Source organism: Molossus molossus, unplaced genomic scaffold (genome assembly GCF_014108415.1).
Source record: "Molossus molossus isolate mMolMol1 unplaced genomic scaffold, mMolMol1.p scaffold_m16_p_22, whole genome shotgun sequence".
NCBI lineage: Eukaryota > Metazoa > Chordata > Mammalia > Chiroptera > Molossidae > Molossus > Molossus molossus.
Window position 1 is genome coordinate 34,047,891 of NW_023425358.1, and position 17,815 is coordinate 34,065,705.

At 43.3% G+C, this 17,815-nt stretch overlaps 2 protein-coding genes across 5 annotated transcripts in view; one reads left to right on the top strand and one right to left on the bottom strand.

The window, feature by feature from the left end:
• Positions 1–5,963, top strand: part of ANAPC7 (anaphase promoting complex subunit 7) — a 49,715-nt gene extending 43,752 nt beyond the window's left edge. The window contains exons 12-13 of the mRNA XM_036276790.1: positions 3,275–3,339; positions 5,918–5,963. Coding sequence (XP_036132683.1) covers positions 3,275–3,339; positions 5,918–5,956 — 104 coding nt within the window. The 3' untranslated portion in view covers positions 5,957–5,963. The remainder of the gene's footprint in view (positions 1–3,274; positions 3,340–5,917) is intronic.
• The window catches only part of ATP2A2 (ATPase sarcoplasmic/endoplasmic reticulum Ca2+ transporting 2), a 55,763-nt gene continuing 38,602 nt past the window's right edge, over positions 655–17,815 (bottom strand). For 2 of the 4 annotated variants that reach the window (XM_036276786.1, XM_036276788.1), the window contains 12 exons: positions 17,605–17,693; positions 16,323–16,425; positions 15,357–15,488; positions 11,086–11,208; positions 10,768–10,986; positions 9,673–10,008; positions 9,237–9,457; positions 8,286–8,488; positions 6,739–6,824; positions 6,095–6,228; positions 5,388–5,505; positions 655–5,309 (listed from right to left, as the gene is read on the bottom strand). In XM_036276786.1, coding sequence (XP_036132679.1) covers positions 5,040–5,309; positions 5,388–5,505; positions 6,095–6,228; positions 6,739–6,824; positions 8,286–8,488; positions 9,237–9,457; positions 9,673–10,008; positions 10,768–10,986; positions 11,086–11,208; positions 15,357–15,488; positions 16,323–16,425; positions 17,605–17,693 — 2,034 coding nt within the window. In that variant the 3' untranslated portion in view covers positions 655–5,039. The remainder of the gene's footprint in view (positions 5,310–5,387; positions 5,506–6,094; positions 6,229–6,738; positions 6,825–8,285; positions 8,489–9,236; positions 9,458–9,672; positions 10,009–10,767; positions 10,987–11,085; positions 11,209–15,356; positions 15,489–16,322; positions 16,426–17,604; positions 17,694–17,815) is intronic. The other 2 variants (XR_004961322.1, XM_036276787.1) reach the window with 2 other exon arrangements.

The window sequence follows — 17,815 nt, forward strand, 5'->3', positions numbered from 1 at the left end:
GGAATTTAAAAATTAGAGAAGCGCTCCATGAATACCCACCCATGGCAGATAATCACCAAATAACCACCCAAGGAATGTGTTTCAGGACCTACTTCAGTCCTATTTTCTAAAAATTTTTTTCTTTATTGATTTTTAGGGGGAGGGAGGGAGAGACAGGAACATTGATTGGCCGCCTCCTGCACCCCCCCCCCCCCGGGATTTGGCCTACAACCTGGACATGTGCCCTGACCAGGAATTGAACCGGCGACCTCTTGATTCATGGGTTGGCCCTCAACCACTGAGCCACACTCCGTTCTATTTTCTATATTAACAATAGGAAGGTAGAATTTTACATTTTGCATCTGAACAACATTAGAATCATCTTTATGGCTACAGTCCTCCAAGCTGCAGACTTTTAAATTATGTTAATTATCTCTGAAAAACCCCACTAATGACATATTTAGCTTTCCCCATACTTCAGGGGTGACAGTAGAGCCAGCAGAAATATTTTATAAATCTTCTCACACAAGCAGACCTTCTACCACTCTGCTCTCCTACCCAGAAAGTCAAGTCCAAGAACTTACCCTCTACCCTGCCCCTCCACACGAGGGCAAGGCTGCAGGCCCCCAGTGCACATCACCTGCCCCCTCCCACAGAACAGTCAACACCACACTGTGACGTTATCGTAGAATAGATTTATTTACCTGAAACCATATCTGTGCAATGCGTATCAGCACAGAAATAAACTGATCTCTATTTACAGTCTAAAGTCAAACATGCGTTGTGATAAATTGACATTTAGCATTTTATTAAGATAAATGCATCACAATATTTGTATTGCACCAATATCTGTCTACTGCTTCTGATTTCATTAAATAAGTTACACTTAGTACAGTGCAAAATAGCTGTTTGCACACTCAAAAAATAACAAGTTATGAACTGGAGGCCTACATTTTAACCATTCAACACCTGTAGTGTTTTCAATAAATTTATAAATAAGCAAAACTGTACAGGGCCAATTAAAAAGTAGCATGTTTCAATGACACCGTAGAGAAATCTGGCTACTTACAATTGAAGGCATGCATTACAACCGAATATTGTACATTTATATAAGCTATGACATTTTGCACAGAGAAGTATGGAGACTTGGCTGATGGCATCTAAGTTCTTGGATAAAGTTTCAGAACCTCATTCTTCTTGCAGCAAAGAAACCAAAATTCTCTGGAGAGGCTTTCTGATTTCATTAAGCTAAATTGTACATCTTTAATCATTATTTTGATTTAAAAGCTAAAAACCCCATTGGTAATACACATTTCCTCCACGTAACACACAATGAGTTGGGGGCTTTTTTTCTACTTTTCTCCCCCCACCCCAACTTCATTCATGCAGAGGGCTGGTAGATGTGTTGCTAAAAACGCACATGCACGCAACCGAAACACCCTTACATTTCTGCAAAATGGCTTAGGAAGCGGTTACTCCAGTATTGCTGTAAAGGAAAGAAAGAGGAAATCAGCTTTATGAAATACGGGGAGGAAATGTTTGAATAACTACTAAGACTAGTGACAGGTGAAAGGGTATATGTATGCACTTTGATCTTTTAAGATCTCGAGACCAGCATGTCTGACGAACTGTCCCCGAGGCACTGCCCACACAGGGCGGCAGCTGAAGCACTGGCTCGGCCACGCAGATCCCTGCTGCCATCTGGCTACAGAGCGAAGCCCGGCCTCCTGGCTCCCAGGAGAACCCCACCAGGCAAACCCCTAATGGCTTCAGGTCTAACAGGAGTGCGATGAGCAAGAGAAGGGACAGTTCTGGTTAGCAGTGCAGGGAGACGAAGCAGAGTGAGCAGTGTGCAGTCAGCACCAAGCTTCTAGCTCCCTCCTCCCCACCCTTCCCCAGGGGCAGCCCCTGCTGCAGAGGCCTAGCCCTGCCCAGACTGGGAAACAGCTATACCTCGTTTCAAGAGAGAAGGCTGGAGGTTACCCTTATTGTTAACTGCAGGGTGGTGGCTTTGACAGGATTTGGTGGTTAAATTTAAAAGGCAACGGCCGACTTAGCTCTGCAGACACAGCAGGCTCTGGGCTGTGGGTAGGTGCTTGGCAGACACTGAGCTAACACTTGTGGCCTCATACTGCTCAGGAATGCCCACCACACAGACATCCAGAGGGCTGAGGCCCCAGTTTGAGGGAGGCTGGCAGATGCCTTGTCCGTGAGCTCACGCAGCTCTAACCGGACACGTCACCTGTACTGCAAATGCGGAGTGAACTGCCGGAGTGGGAGGGGATGGACAGAGACCGCCATCCAAGACGCAGACACTCTGATGGGACAGGCTGCAGGCCCACAGGGGAAGTGCTTCAGGCAAGAACTGCAGGGTGCGCCTGAGGAAGACGCTGCGCCATCCAGTCACTGAGAGTGGCTACAGCAGAGGCCAGCAGTGCCTTCCTGTTGGGGGAGTGGGAGACCCGAGGCTAGGGATGTGCCCACAGCAACACAACCACTGAGGATGCACTGAAACAGACGTGTTTCAGAGGCAAAGGCTGACGCGGAGTGGACACGAGGACTCTGCTGGAGGCAGCAGTGGGTCCTCCCCGCTCCCAGCTGTCTGGGCTGAGGGAAGTGGGTGCCCGAACTGCCTCTGTGGGCTGGATGGGCATGAAGCCGAGAAGCCACAAGGCAGCGCCAGCCCAGGGCCATCTGGGGTTCTCCTCGTCTCCTCCAGCAGCCCGCAGCGCTCCACTTATTTTGTAAAAGCCACTAAATCAAGGAACTGAGTCAGGAAAAGTTGACTATTTAGTTTGGTTTCCACTGAACAGCACACTACCCAACAAGCTCAGACATCCTGTTTTGGTTTGTAGCCAAGATGCACACTTTGCATTTTATCCAGCCTTTTCTTTTTACCCCTCGTGATGCTGAAATTGGCAAAACCTACTCCCCTATATCCTCTGTCGAGCAAACCAACCTCCTTTCCTGAGAGGCCTCAGTGAGCCAGGCAGGGCTCTGTACTCAGTCTCCACAGTCCACTTCTGCCTCTTTACACTTAGATTTGGCAGCAGCACCTCGTCCTGCCTGATACCTGTTAACTTTCTCCAAACTGCCAGCATTTACAACACATCCTCTGGCCCAGCAACCAGGGTCCAAGTACCTTTACAAGAACATGGGCTTCACAGGGAGGAAGCTGCCAGCTCACCAAATACATAGCTGCCTATGCCTCCTTCTCCCTGGCTAACGCCAAGGGTGGCTGGCTGCTGGCCAAGCAGAGCCCATGCCCTACTAACTGCTTTAATGTCCCCTGTAGAGAGAAGACAAGTCTCAGCTGCAAAGGATGTGACCCCGAAGGTGAAGAAAGGTACCTACAGATTTGTAAGTTGACTGATTCAGTTACTTGCTTTCACTAGCTTTTTGCTTTTTAATGAACCAAGGTTCTGGGATGAGTCCTTGCAGCTACAAAGACCGAAAGAACCACTTTGTGTGAACCCTCACCGCAGCACTAGCAAAGGCACAGCTCCCTCGGCCTCAGTCTGACCAAATCAGAACAGCTCCTCTTCCTCCAGGCCTCCCGACCAACATCTGGCCATGCCCCTGTCCTAGGCACTACCTGGCCCGCGTGTGCACAGGTAGCACACATCATATGCCCACTGCTCTCAGGGACAGCCTCAGCACAGCAGTGCCTGACACAAGGGGCTTACTCGTTAGTGCCATACAGCTAGCCACTTGGTGGCAGTCACCTTCAGGCTGAAGTATCCGAATTCCAGGGAATACTCACATTAGTTGATGGATGTTGGAAGGCATTGGAGGAAAACACCACAGTTAGGACTGTTAATGACTCATACACGGTTGGTAAGGCTGATCTGGAACATGCGCAGACATTCACCATAGTACGACGGTGGTGGTTAGGGCCACATTCAGATAAAAATAGTTCTATACAGTATGTCATTCGGTCATGTGCTATTTACAGATTTTACAAAACACATACACGCACATACACACACACACACCTGCCCTTATGTTCTCTATACTAGGCTAAAACAGGCCAGCAGAAAACTTGCATAAAATGAGTCACAGATGACAGTGCCTATACATTAAAAAATTAAATTCCTACAACTACCTATGCAGCAGAACAGGATCCTTCTTCCCCATGAGCACAGTAAAACTAAAGGTCTGAGCTAAGAACTTGAGAAAGTTGATAGTTCAAGCTAGGCCACTTAAGAGTTAAAAACAAGGCAGTTATTTTTCTGTCCATTTAAAATGTTTTATTTTTTTAAGCTAGATTGTGAAGTGCCACTGAAATAGGCAATGTTGGCAAAACAATGTCTGTTACAATAAAATATACTAGACATTTAAATAAATAACCTTAAAAACTATGTGAGGGGACACGAACCCAGTCAATCAAATCTGAAACGATGTTTTCTGCACAAGCGAGAACAGGCATACCTCTTGTTAAGACTGATGTAAACAGAACCATCGAAATCCTACAGAAGCAGCCGAGCAGGGGTGGGGGTGAACCAAGAGGGGTGAGGGAGTGGCAAACCAAAAAATACTGACTGAGGTAGCAGTACTCTGCCCAGTGCAGAAAAATTGGCTTATGAATAAAAATTAGACTGTGATCTCAGATTAAATCCAGATGATCATGCAAAAGACACAATACATGCTATTTCATTTTAGAAAAAAAAAAAAAAAAAAAAAAAAACCACACACACATTCATTTCCTAAAATCTGCTGCCAATTAATTTGCTGACAATGTCTGCTGGCTCAACTTTTTTTTTTTATACAAGGATGAGTATTAAACAGAACACTGTACATGCTTTTTCATCTACAAAAAAATATTTGCATAAAATAGTGTTAGTTCTCTGTACATGTCAATGGACACTTTAATTATGTGTATAAAAAAGGAAAATCTTGCCCCACTGGAGTCAGAAAAAGCAAAAACAAAATCTAGAGTATGAAACCTCCTTCACCAGCCAATATGTTCATGTGAAAATTCAGCAGAAATAGACAGTTGCTTTAAACAATAAAAAATTAATTGATTAAGTTAAACATCTTCTTTTATGTAAAACTGTCAGTCAAGACCAGAACATATCACTAAAGTTAGTGTCTGTGCTATACACCCAGATCACCAAGGGCATTATGAACAGCACAAACGGCCAGGAAATCCCATCGGTGCATGCCGAGAACGAGCAGGATTTGGTGGCGGGCTGCACACACTCTTTACCAGGTTCCAGGTAGTTGCGGGCCACAAACTTGAGTGTCTCGTCCATTAGAATCACAGGCAAGGAGATTTTCAGCACCATCAGCCACTGGGTCAAATTCAGCGGTGTGATCTGGAAGATAAGCTGAAACAGAGAAGCCTTGTCAAGCTCCCAGCCTTGGAGAGGCAGCCAGGCCCCGGCCCAGACCCCACCATAGCTTACTGGCAAGGGCTCCACGTAGAGGATCAGGAAGTGGAGTGACATGGAGAGGCAGATGGAGCCCACGAGCCAGATGTTCTCCCAAGGGGGCATCCTCAGCAGAGACTGGTTTTCAGACAAGCTGCACAAGGCAGAGAGAGGTACATGAAATAGGCCTGACACAGAGTCATGTGTCACAAGTGACAAAGACTGTTCAGAACTATGCTTCAATAAGCAGCAGCTAACTTGGTATTACCCACTGACCTAATTATACTGACTAAAGTTTCTACTGTGGCAAAGTTGAGGAAGATGTTCAGATATAGGACAAGCTTCCAATTTTAAATCTAGGCTTCGGCACAGCAGATTCCATTTCATTGAGCTCAAAGCTGCTCAATTGCCCTTGATACTTAAGCTCTTTCTGAAATTTCCATTTTTGTCACTGGCTTAATTGGATACCATTTGTGGCAATGCTAAAGGAAAAAAACTCCTTCCCTGTGGGCAATGTCACACAGGGGTACTAAAGTCCCTATTTTTGTTCCCCACTGTCTCTTAAGGAACACCTGGCAAGCACTCCCACCACTTCCTGGAGATGACGACGCTCACGCTTTAGAAGACAGTGTGCTTGTTCTCCTTTTTCTCCTGTGATCCTCAACCAACCATGACACCACACACACAATCCCAGAGCCCTGGTTGTCGGAGACTCCCTCAGCTTGCCGAGAAGACTCACTGACCTATTGAGGGCGTTACACATCTCTATGGTTACTAGAACAGAGAGTGCCATTGTCATCGGGTACGGGGATTCAAAGATTGCACAATCCACTCCTTCAAAGTCCGGGTTGTCCTCTTTACACTGTAGGAAATGACTCTGCAACAAAGCCCAATCAAGTTCCTGATCAGTCAAGTACATTTCCCAAGTCCAGGTACCAATTCCACACTAAGCCCAGAACACAGACCCACACAAGACCTCACCCCATTTTCCAGAGAGCCGCATCCCTCACAATAGTATTTTTTTTTATCCTCACCCAAGGACATTTTTCCATTTTTGTTCAGATAGAGCGGGAGGGAGAGGAAGAGAGAGAGAGAAACATCGACGTGAAAGGGACACATCGAGTGGCTGCTACCTGCATGACCAACCAGGGCCGGGGACAAACTGCAACAGAGGTACATGCCCTTAGCGGGAACCGAACCCGGGTCTCCCTGTACCGCAGGCCGACGCTCTAACCGCTGAGCCAAACCGGCCAGGGCCACAATAGTATTTGATGTAACTGCAGATTGTCCGAGCCTTAAGATTATCTGACAGGCACCCAAACCACACCGTTGGGAGGGGCTTACAACACTACGCACCCAAGGCACCGAAAGGAAGGCGTTTACGTACCAGCTGGTAGAACGACACTCTTGGACCGCCGTCTGCAGCAATGAACCACCAGGCAGCAGCGCCCACAGTAGCAGCGCCCACATAACCTGGGAAAAACATCACAGTGCTGATACACACAGGATCTACAGCCTGCAGCCTTCATTCACTGCAGCTGTGCCTCGTGGGCCCTTCACCAGGACAGAGGAAAGACAAGGTATGTCAATGGTAACTGAGCCACCTATGCAAAGACAGCTGAACTGAGGACTTCCGCAAGGAGAAGGGTCTGTGGTGCAGAAGATCCAGGCAACTTTTGCTCCAGAATTTGAGAACTTGGTCCTGCTGGGTTTGTAGGACATTTACCCTAGCCATGCCCTTCTCTAGTCCACAGCCAAAACATATTAAGGCTGCAGGTATGTGTCCTCCACAAAAGGCCAGGCCACGTTGGTAGGACCACATCACACCATCCATGACTTTTAGGCAAACTGATACCATCGGATGTACGCTAGTTTATTTGCTTCATCAAAGGCCTTGGCAGAACCTTTATTTGGAAAGGCTGTTGGAGCCGTTAGTAGAACACGGAGCAACATGGCAATACCTGAGGGTAATTCTGGAATCCTCACCCCAACCTCATTACTTTTTAATTCAGTAAATTTATTACAAAGGAGCAACAAGGGGTAGTGGAGAACACGGGGACTTGAGAATCAGCGAATGTTTCGCTGTGGTAGCATCCACCAAAAGACACAAGTGCATACATCCTCTCACCCAGTTATTACACAAAGCAGCAGGCCGCTGGTGCCCAGGGAAGAGGCAGCTAGCTCTACAAGTACTGATATGGAAATTACCCCCCACCCAAACAGGGAGAAATACAAAAAAATGAAGTTCAGCACACAGGGCTGTGCAGCATGCCATCACTTGAGAAAATAAAGACATAAAAATCCGTTTGCCAGAACTGCTCTGGAAGGGCACGTGACAAACTGTTGCCACTGGAGGGGAACTGACTGGCTGAGAGTCTGCCCACCTTAGGCCAGGGTGTGCTTTCTGCATTTTAAGTCACCTTTCTATGGACTCCTAGGGAAGTTATTTAACCTCTTCAGAACTCACTTTCCTAACCTATGAAACGGAGAAGAGAACCAGCACCCGTGTCAGAAGCATGTGGTGAGGTCTACAAAGGAGACATCTGTAGAAGAGTCTGACCTGTGGCCGGGCTCCATGCATTTACCAACGACTGCTGATGAGCACAAAGGTCGGTCCCTTTTCTTGCGGAGGGAAAAGGAATTTTGTTTTTATATTTTAGTGATATAAGGCCTGTGTCGTCCCTGAATCCCTTTGCCCATAGGTTCAATCTGAAAACCTCTGTGAATGAAGGTCCAAGGAAAGATGATGCTTAAAACAGGGACCTGACTTTACTGTAAATTGGGTATGCAGTTAGTTCATTAAACTGTAAAAGCCTCCATTTTTTTGCCCTAATATTGGTAACAAATTGTGCTTTTTAAAAGATGAATTTACAAAATCTTGGATCACAAAAAATTTGTTTCTAAATCAACAATATTTAAAAAAACACTACTCACAGCCAATTGCCAGGTAACGGAAAAAGAGCCACCCACTGATCAGGGGTTCCTTTGGGTTCCGGGGTGGCTTATTCATGATGTCCAGATCAGGAGGGTTGAACCCCAATGCGGTGGCGGGCAGGCCATCTGTCACTAGATTGACCCAGAGCAGCTGGACAGGAATTAAAGCCTCAGGAAATCCAAGGGCTGCTGTCAGGAAAATACTGTTTCCACCCAAGGAAAGAAGAGAAGACCCCACGTTATTTTTGGCAATTTTTCAGATAGCATCACTATGCCCTCCTCAGCCATAGAAAGAACAACAAAAATGAATGGAAGCAACAACTGATACTTGAAATAACATTTTTTGGCAATCATAAAATATTATACCAAATTTCAAATTACAGTTAATTTTTAGAAGGCCAAGAACTTCATGTTATTTTATATAGTTAATTTAAACTCAGTCTGAAAATAGATAAAAAAAATCCTCGGGTAAGGATTAAAAAAAAAAGTTTAAAAGTGTTATTTAGCTTCAAAATATTTGTTAAAGGTAGCCACAGCCCTGGCCGGTTTGGCTCAGCGGTTAGAGCGTCGGCCTGCGGTCCTGAGAGACCCGGGTTCGGTTCCCGCTAAGGGCATGTACCTCGGTTGCAGTTTGTCTCCGGCCATGGTTGGGTCGTGTGGGTGGCAACCACTCGATGTGTCCCTTTCACGTCGATGTTTCTCTCTCTCTCTCTCCCTCCCACACTCTATCTGAACAAAAAATAGAAAAAATGTCCTCGGGTGAGGATAAAAAAAAAAAAATAAAGGTAGCCACAGATAGCCCTCTTCCTTCACAAGGGATTCCTTCATCTTCCCTCCCACCTCGTGCCCAGAGACCAAAGCTGCTGCCATAGGAAGAACAAATCTGGAAAACTGGCTACCACAAACTGATTTTAATTAAAGAAATACCAATGACTTGTCTTAGGGACCCACCAGACAACTTCTCCCACGTTGGAGGAGATGAGGTAGCGGATGAACTGCTTCATGTTGTTGTAGATGGCCCGCCCCTCCTCCACGGCAGCCACAATGGTGGAGAAGTTGTCATCGGCCAGGACCATCTCAGAGGCAGTTTTAGCCACTGCGGTGCCAGAGCCCATGGCAATGCCGATCTCGGCTTTCTTCAGAGCAGGGGCGTCGTTCACACCATCCCCAGTCTGAAAGGGAACCCAATTCTGCTAAGTACTTCCCCTGTGACAGATTCAGCAGGTACTGCTAGTTCTTAAACTTCTCTAGAATACTCCCTGCATGCAACACAGCATGCTAACTACTGGCCAACAAAGTCCTAGAGAAATAGCCCAGAAACTACAAATCTGGGAGCTATCACTAAAAATTTAATGGTCAAAATCTGTACATGTCCAAAGATACTCACCATAGCTGTAATCTCATCAAAAGACTGAAGAAATTCTACAATTTTAGACTTGTGGGAAGGTTCAACTCGAGCAAAACAGCGGGCATTCAAGCAGGCATCTCTTTGGGCTGAAGGATTGAGCTCATCAAATTCCCGACCTGTAAAAGCCTTTGACGTCACATCCTCGTCCTGCCCAAAGATCCCAATGCGGCGACAAATGGCCACAGCAGTGCCCTTGTTGTCTCCTGTGATCATGATGACCCGGATGCCTGCCTGCCGGCACAACTTCACAGAAGAGGCAACTTCAATTCTTGGAGGGTCGAGCATGCCCACACAGCCAACGAAAGTCAAATTGGTCTGCACAAAAGAATCACCTTATCTTAAAACAGGAAATTCAGGTTTTTCCCCTAGTGTAAAACAAGGCTAATTATACATTAAGAACTAAGGTTTCTGCATTTTCTTATGCTAGATTTTGTTAACTCTGACTCTTTTATCTAAGATTTATATACACACAAGATTGAAATCTAATGAATAGTATTAATTCCAATAAATAGGAAACGATTAAAAACATCGCTACATTCTTGTTATCAAATCACTTTAACTTTCACGATGATAATATTCTGAAACGAGAAAAACCATTCTGAGGAATAAAGAGCATTTTGATATAAGCCCCTTTAGTGCTCCATAGTACCGTAATTTGTTCCTTGTTCCTTCCATTCAATGCATCAGGAAGTCACATAACTAATATGACAGAATTCTACTACGAGCGGAAAGTAGTCTTTCAACCTGGATATTTTAACCTTTGATAACTAATAAACGTTTTAAAAATATTCCCAATTTTTAAAATATCTTAATTTTCATGTTGCAAAACAGGTTTTACAAATTTAGCTCAAGTCTTGGTAATTTTACTTTGAAAGTAATACACTTGTTTTAAATTGTTAACTATATGTTTGAAGCAGTAACCTAGATTATAACGGTGTTGCATTTGGCCTGCAGAAATATAACCACACCTCTTTGTTGGCAAAAGCAAGACTCATTTGACCTTTTACCGAAGGAGTGCTGTTTAAACACAATGAATGTACAGGGTGTGGGGAAAGAAACTTTTCATGAGCTAACCTCGTATTTAATAAAGTTGGCAGAGTCCTCAAGGTTCATTTCTTCTCTTCTCAGTGGGTTGTCATGAGTGGCCAGAGCCAGGCATCGCAGTGTGTCGCTGCCACTACCCCATTCCCTAATGACAGACATGATCTTCTGCTTGACTCCAGGGGTCATAGCGACTTTAGTACTTCCAACTCGAATGTGGGTACACCTCTCAATGACACCTTCAGGAGCACCCTGGAAATGTTACAGATTTAGGTCAACAATTTTATTTACTGGCTCATCCAGGATCCTAACCCTGGCAAGAACATCCCAATTGCAATCTGATGTACTTGCCTTCACAAACATCTTGCTCATCGATGTCCGGCTTGGCTTGTTTGGTGTGCAATAAACCGACATTGATTTTCTATCGCGTGAAAACTCTAGAGTAAATTCTTTTTTCATCAACTGTTTAATGACCTATGAAGAGAACGTATATAGAATACTATTGGATGATGATTCTGTAAATCTTTCACTTGTTCAACAAATATTCACTCAGTACCTATTATATGACAGGCAATGGGGATATAGTAACAGACAATTGTCAAAACAAAATATACAGTCCTGTCCTTATTTGTGGTGGTCATTATAGTCAACGCACTTCTGAGCTCTATGATGCTACTTGTTTCCCTTTGTTAGGTAGTTACAGGTCTGGAATCAAACAATTCTAAATGTCAGTCTTTGTGAAGCTGTCTTCAAGCCAAGTGATTTAATCACACCAACGAACCACAGATCTGGCAGACAAAGTGGCTTAGTACCATCCACCATTGCCACGACACTGATTCACCTTTGAATGTTAAGCTAGCCTTGCAGTTGTAATTCTGCTTAAACAACATGTTACAGTTTTTGTTGTTGTTAATCCTCACTCAAGGATATTTTTTCCATTGATTTTCAGGGGGGGAGCGGAAGGAGAGAGAGAAAACCATCAACGTGAAAGACATATATATCTATTGGTTGCCTCCCCCATACACCTCAGGACCAGGGATGGAACCTGCAACCCAGGTATGTGCCCTTGTCCAGAAATTAAACCTGTGACCCTTTGGTGTATGGGCCAGTGCTCTAACCACTGAACTACGCCAGCTAGGGCAACATGTTACAGATCTAATATATGATTAGATTTGATCTGAGAATGTTGTGTTGAGACTCTTTACATCTCTATTAAAAATATTAGTTTGGGCCCTGGCCAGGTAGGTCAGTTGGTTAGAGTGTTGTCCCGATAAGCCAAAGGTTGTGGATTTGATTTCTGGTCAGGGTACAAACAAGAATCAATCAATGAATGCAATGAATAAGTGGAATAACAAATCGATGTTTCTCTAAAATTAATCAATAAATTTATTATTTTTAAAATTCTCACCCGAGGAGATTTTTTCCATTTATCTTTAGATCAAGTGTAAGAGAGGGAGGGAGGGAAAGAGCAAGAGCAAGAGAGAGAGTGGAAAAACATCGATGCAAGAGAGATACATTGATTGGTTGCCTCCCACACGACCCAACCAGGGTTGGAGACCGAACCAAAACCAAGGTATGTGACCTTGACTGGAACTGAACCTGCTACTCTTTGGTCTGTGGGCCGATACTCTAACCACTGGGCCAAACCAGTTAGGGCAATAAATATTTTTTAAAATTATATATTAGTTTATAGCTTCCTTTTTAAAAAATCATGTCCAGGTGAGGTTTTGCTACCTGTGGCTTCATCAAATGAGGTTATCATTTTACTTTTTCTCATAGTCTGTGTAAAACTATTTCGTAAGTGTTTGGCAGAATTTAGCATGGAGAATTTTTTTATTTTATTTTTTTATCCTCACCCGAGGACATTTTTCCATTTTTTTTTGTTCAGGTAGAGTGGGAGGGAGAGAGAGGAAGAGAGAGAGAGAGAGAAACATCGACGTGAAAGGGACACATCGAGTGGCTGCCACCCGCACAACCGACCAGGGCCGGGGACAAACTGCAACCGAGGCACGCACCCCTAGCGGGAACCAAACCCGGGTCTCTCGGGACCGCAGGCCGACGCTCCAATCACTGAACCAAACCGGCCAGGGCTGTTTTTTTAATAAACATTTATTCTGCTTCCTCTTTTTCTCTTCTCCTTCTAGGATTTCAGTACCATATATGTTAACCTATTTGATATTATCCTGTAGCTCTTCAAATACTCTGTTCAATTTTTTTTCCAGTTTTATTAATAATTGACATACATTACTATGTAAGGGTAAGGTATATAGCACAATGGTTTGATTTACATATATGTGAAATGATTACCACAATATGTTCTGCTAATATCCATCAACTCATAGATTCAATAAAAGAGAAAGAAGAAAAAAGTAAATTTTTTCTCCTTGTGAGAACTCTTAGGGTTTACTCTCAATAAATTTTCTATATATCATAGATCAATATTAGCTGTAGTCATCATATTATACATGGCATCCCTAGTACCTATTTATTTTAGCATGGAGAATTTTTGTGAGGGTAGAATTTGAATTATATTCAATTAACTTAACAGATTCAGGATTATTTCACTTTTCTTATTAGTTTAGAAAGTTGTGAAGGGGTTTGTCAAATTATCTGCATAGAGCCCTGGCCGGTTTGGCTCAGCGGTTAGAGCGTTGGCCTGCGGTCCGGAGAGACCCGGGTTCGGTTCCCGCTAAGGGCATGTACCTCGGTTGCAGTTTGTCCCCGGCCCTGGTTGGTCGTGCGGGTGGCAGCCACTCGATGTGTCCCTTTCACATCGATGTTTCTCTCTCTCTCTCCCTCCTGCTCTATCTGAACAAAGAATGAAAAAGTGTCCTCGGGTGAGGATAAAAAAAAAAAAAAAAAAAAATTATCTGCATAGAATTGTTCATAATAGTTTCCTGATCCTGCTGTTTCTTTCTTCAGATAGCTTATATTTATTGATTTTTAACCTTTTTTTCTAATATGTACACTTAAAGCTATACCTTTCCCTTAAAACAATGTTTTGACTGCATCCTCCAAACTTTCATATGGTGTGTTTTCAATATTGTTCAGTTCAAAGTATTTTCTAATTTCCACCATGGTTTCTTCTTTTACCCAGGATTATTTTTAAAAGTGTTGGTTAGCCCAGTTAGTTTGGCTTACTGGTTAGAGCCTCGGCCCATGGACTGAATGAAGAGTCTCAAGTTTGATTCTGGTCAAGGGCATATACCTCGGTTGTGGTTCTGGCCTTGGTCCCCTGGTCATGGGGGAGGCAACCAATTGATGTGACATATTGATGTTTCTACCCCCCAGTCTGAAAATAGATGGAAAAATATCCTCGGGTGAGGATTTTAAAAAAAAGTTTAAAAAAGTGTTGTTTAGCTTCAAAATATTTGGGGAATTTGCTTGTTATCTTTGTTATTGATTTCTAATTTAATTTTACTGTGGTCAGCAACTGTCTGCATAATTTGTTAAGTCTTGTTTCATGGACCAGCTATACGGTTTATTCTGGTGAATGTTCCCCTTATGTATTTAAAGTGCACATTACAAGTAGCATAATAAGAATTATGTGAAGTATTTACAGTGTTGTTCAAATCTTCCATATCCTTACTGATATTTTCACCTGCTTCTTCTATCAATTATTAAGAGAGGTGTATTAAAGTTTCAAACTCTAACTGTGGATTTGTCTACTTTTCCTCTTATTTTTGTCAGTTTTTGCTTCACGTCCTTTTTTTGTAATCCTCACCGGAGGACATTTTTGCATTTATCTTCAGATAGAGCAGGAGGGAGAGAGGGAGGAAGAGAGAAAGAAACATCAATGTGAGAGAGACACACTGACTGCTTGCCACCCACACGACCTCATCCAAGGCCTGAGACAAACTGCAACAGAGGTACGTGCCCTTAGCGGGAACTGAACGGGTCTCTCTGATCGGGGGGCTGACGCTCTAACCGCTGAGCCAAACCGGCCAGCGCTGCTTCATGTACTTTATTTATTTATTTATTTTTTAATCCTCATCCGAGGACATTTTTCCTTTTTTGTACAGACAGAGTGGGAGGGAGAGAGAGGAAGAGAGAGAGAGGCAAACATCGATGTGAAAGGGACACATCGAGTGGCTGCCACTCGCACGACCAACCAGGGCCGGGGACAAACTGCAACCGAGGTACGTGCCCTTAGCGGGAACCGAACCCGGGTCTCTCCGGACCGCAGGCGGACGCTCTAACCGCTGAGCCAAACCGGCCAGGGCCATGTACTTTAGATGTACTATTAGAATTAGGGTGCTGAAGAGGGAAATAAAGTCAAAAGAAAGCTTTATGCTAAAAATTGTACTATTATTTCTCCCATGCTGAAGAAGATCCAGCAGATGGAAAATTGGTAACGCAGGAGAGATGTTGGGGCTTCTGCTAGGAGCAGGACAGTCCTTCACAGCACCAAGGGAAAAGATGGCTGCATGTGGAAATTATTTACTGATTTATTTTCTTCAGATACACAGCTGGATCATTTTACCTGACAGTGAATATGGGAAAGAAGACACTGCAAGTTTGAGGAGATGAGGGAGATAATTGGTTGTCTAAGATAGCAAGAAAGTAAATATGTGGTACGAATGAGGGGCAGTATGAATAATATACCAAGTTCTAATACTGACCGAGTTGCAGGCGTTCGCTCGTTCTATTTTAGAAAGACCCTTCAATTCAGTATCAAATACATTCATCTTCTCTACCAGGCAAGTGAGAGCGGTCTCTGTAGCTTCTCCAACTTTCTCATACACACCCTTTGCCTATATTGGTCAAGGACACAAAGTGCAAAAAGGGAAAAGTAGTAAACAAGTACACTTGTCTTTAATAGAGACTTCCATAGGAGGACAACCTGTCCTCCACTACACATCAATATTCTGTGGGCTGCCTTTTTTTTCCTACTCTGGAGCACATAATCCAGATAAAAATATACTCAAAGCACAGGTATGCATCTCATCTTATTCTAATAATTAGGTTTTTTATTTCCCTTAACTGTAAGAAGCTACTAATCACAGTATTCATATAAAGTTTCCAAACAGTATCTATAATTCCATGTCATTATTTATCTACATGGTTTACATTCTGTTTCTGATGGAGGCTGGATTGCCTTTTAGAAATCAAAGGACTTACCTCACTGTTTATAATAAAAAAGAAAGTAAAAAAGTTTTCTGCTAGTTAAATTTTATTATTTTATCTTCAATGTCATTAAAACAATCCTCTAAGCCTCAGATTGCCCTCAAAGATATAAGATAACCCATCTTAAAAATCAACATCAATACCCTATACATTCAGGAAAACATTTTCTATCCTGGGTTTTGTTCATTTATAGTAACGAACTATAAACAGATGAGAACATCTTGTACCCTACAACTCTTAGTTAACTGCAATGCTCAGTCGCAGGACATATGAAAGGCTCTCAGCTTTCTTTGGCTCTGTCGTGCTGACTCTTATAGAGATAGAATCTTGAATGGAAAGGGGAAATAAAATCAGGAACCCTTACTTTCAAAAGGGAGGAAGGAAGGCTGAATTTTCTCCTACCCACCCCACCCTTGATTAGGAACAGTCGGGTCTAGTTGCTCATTTCTGAGGAGCCTTACCTCATTGTAATCCAAAGCAGAGTCATTACAAAGAGCACAAATTGTTGCCAATTCTACAAGACCATCATATTGATGACATTTCACTGGTTTATCATCTTTATACCTATCAAAAGGAAAAACACTCTTAAAGCACAGTGTGGTTATCTCTGTTGACCTTTATTTAATTATTTAATAATATAAATAGAATTTTGTGGACAACAGACTGGAAAATATTCAAAAGAATTTGAGTGATGGCTATTAGAAAGCTGATGCTGGAGACAACAGACTGCGTCTCTGACATCAAGAATCAATTGGTAAAGACCAGAAACCCTTAGTTCATAAAATTCCTCCACCACTGGTATCAATAAAGACAAATGGAAACCCCCCTTAAAAATGCATGCTTCAAATGGGAGCTCAATAAGATGAAAAAGGTCATTGGCTTATAACTTGTGCTTTCCCTTTCAGATGTACAAAAATTGCCCTGGCTGGGTAGCTCTGTTGGTTAGAGCATCATCCCATACACCAAGGTTGTGGGTTCAATCCATGGTCAGGAAACACAAAAGAAGCATGCAATGAATGTGCAAATAAGTGGAATAACAAATCAATGTTTCCCTCGTTCTAAAAAGAAAAAGTGGCCCAGCCAGTGTGGCTCAGTGTTTTAGTGTAGACCCAGGCACCAAAAAGTCGCTGGTTCAATTCCTGGTCAGGGCACAAGCCCAGATTGTGGGCCTGATCCCCAGTGGAGGGCATGCAGGAGGCGGCCAATCAATGTTTTCTCTCATCAATGTTTCTCCCTCCCTCCCTCTCATCTTCCTCTCTCTGTCTAAAATCATAAAGAAAAAAAAAATTAAAAAAGAAAAAGTAGCCCTGGCCGGTTTGGCTCAGCGATTAGAGCGTCGGCCTGCGGTCCGGAGAGACCCAGGTTCGGTTCCCACTAAGGGCATGTACCTCAGTTGCAGTTTGTCCCCAGCTCTGGTTGGTCGTGCGGGTGGTAGCCACTCGATGTGTCCCTTTCACGTCGATGTCTTCTCTCTCTCTCTCTCTCTCTCTCCCTCCCTCCCTCCCTCCCTTCCTCCCACTCTATCTGTACAAAAAATGTCCTCGGGTGAGGATAAAAAAAAAAAAGAAAAAGTAGGTAAAGGTATATATATATTTAAGAAGTGTACCAAAACTTACTACTCTAATAACTGATGCCATAAGCCACATTCAGAAAGCTGTCTTAACTTTTCTAGACACACTGGAAGTCTATATAAGTACCAAACTGGCATAATGAATCCTTTAAATGATAGGAGGGTTTACTCACACTTCTCCAACAGGTGCATATGTTGATCCACTTATGGTAAATTCATTCAGGGCACAAGTATCACCTTCAACTTTGTCCAGAATGAACATCTACAGAAAGAAAAAAACCATTAAGTATTGAAAAGGTACAAAAAATATGCTAGAGGAAAAAAAATACAGTCTCTGCTAAGACAAAAAGTCTTTCTTATTTAAGAAAAACAATTTTAATGACA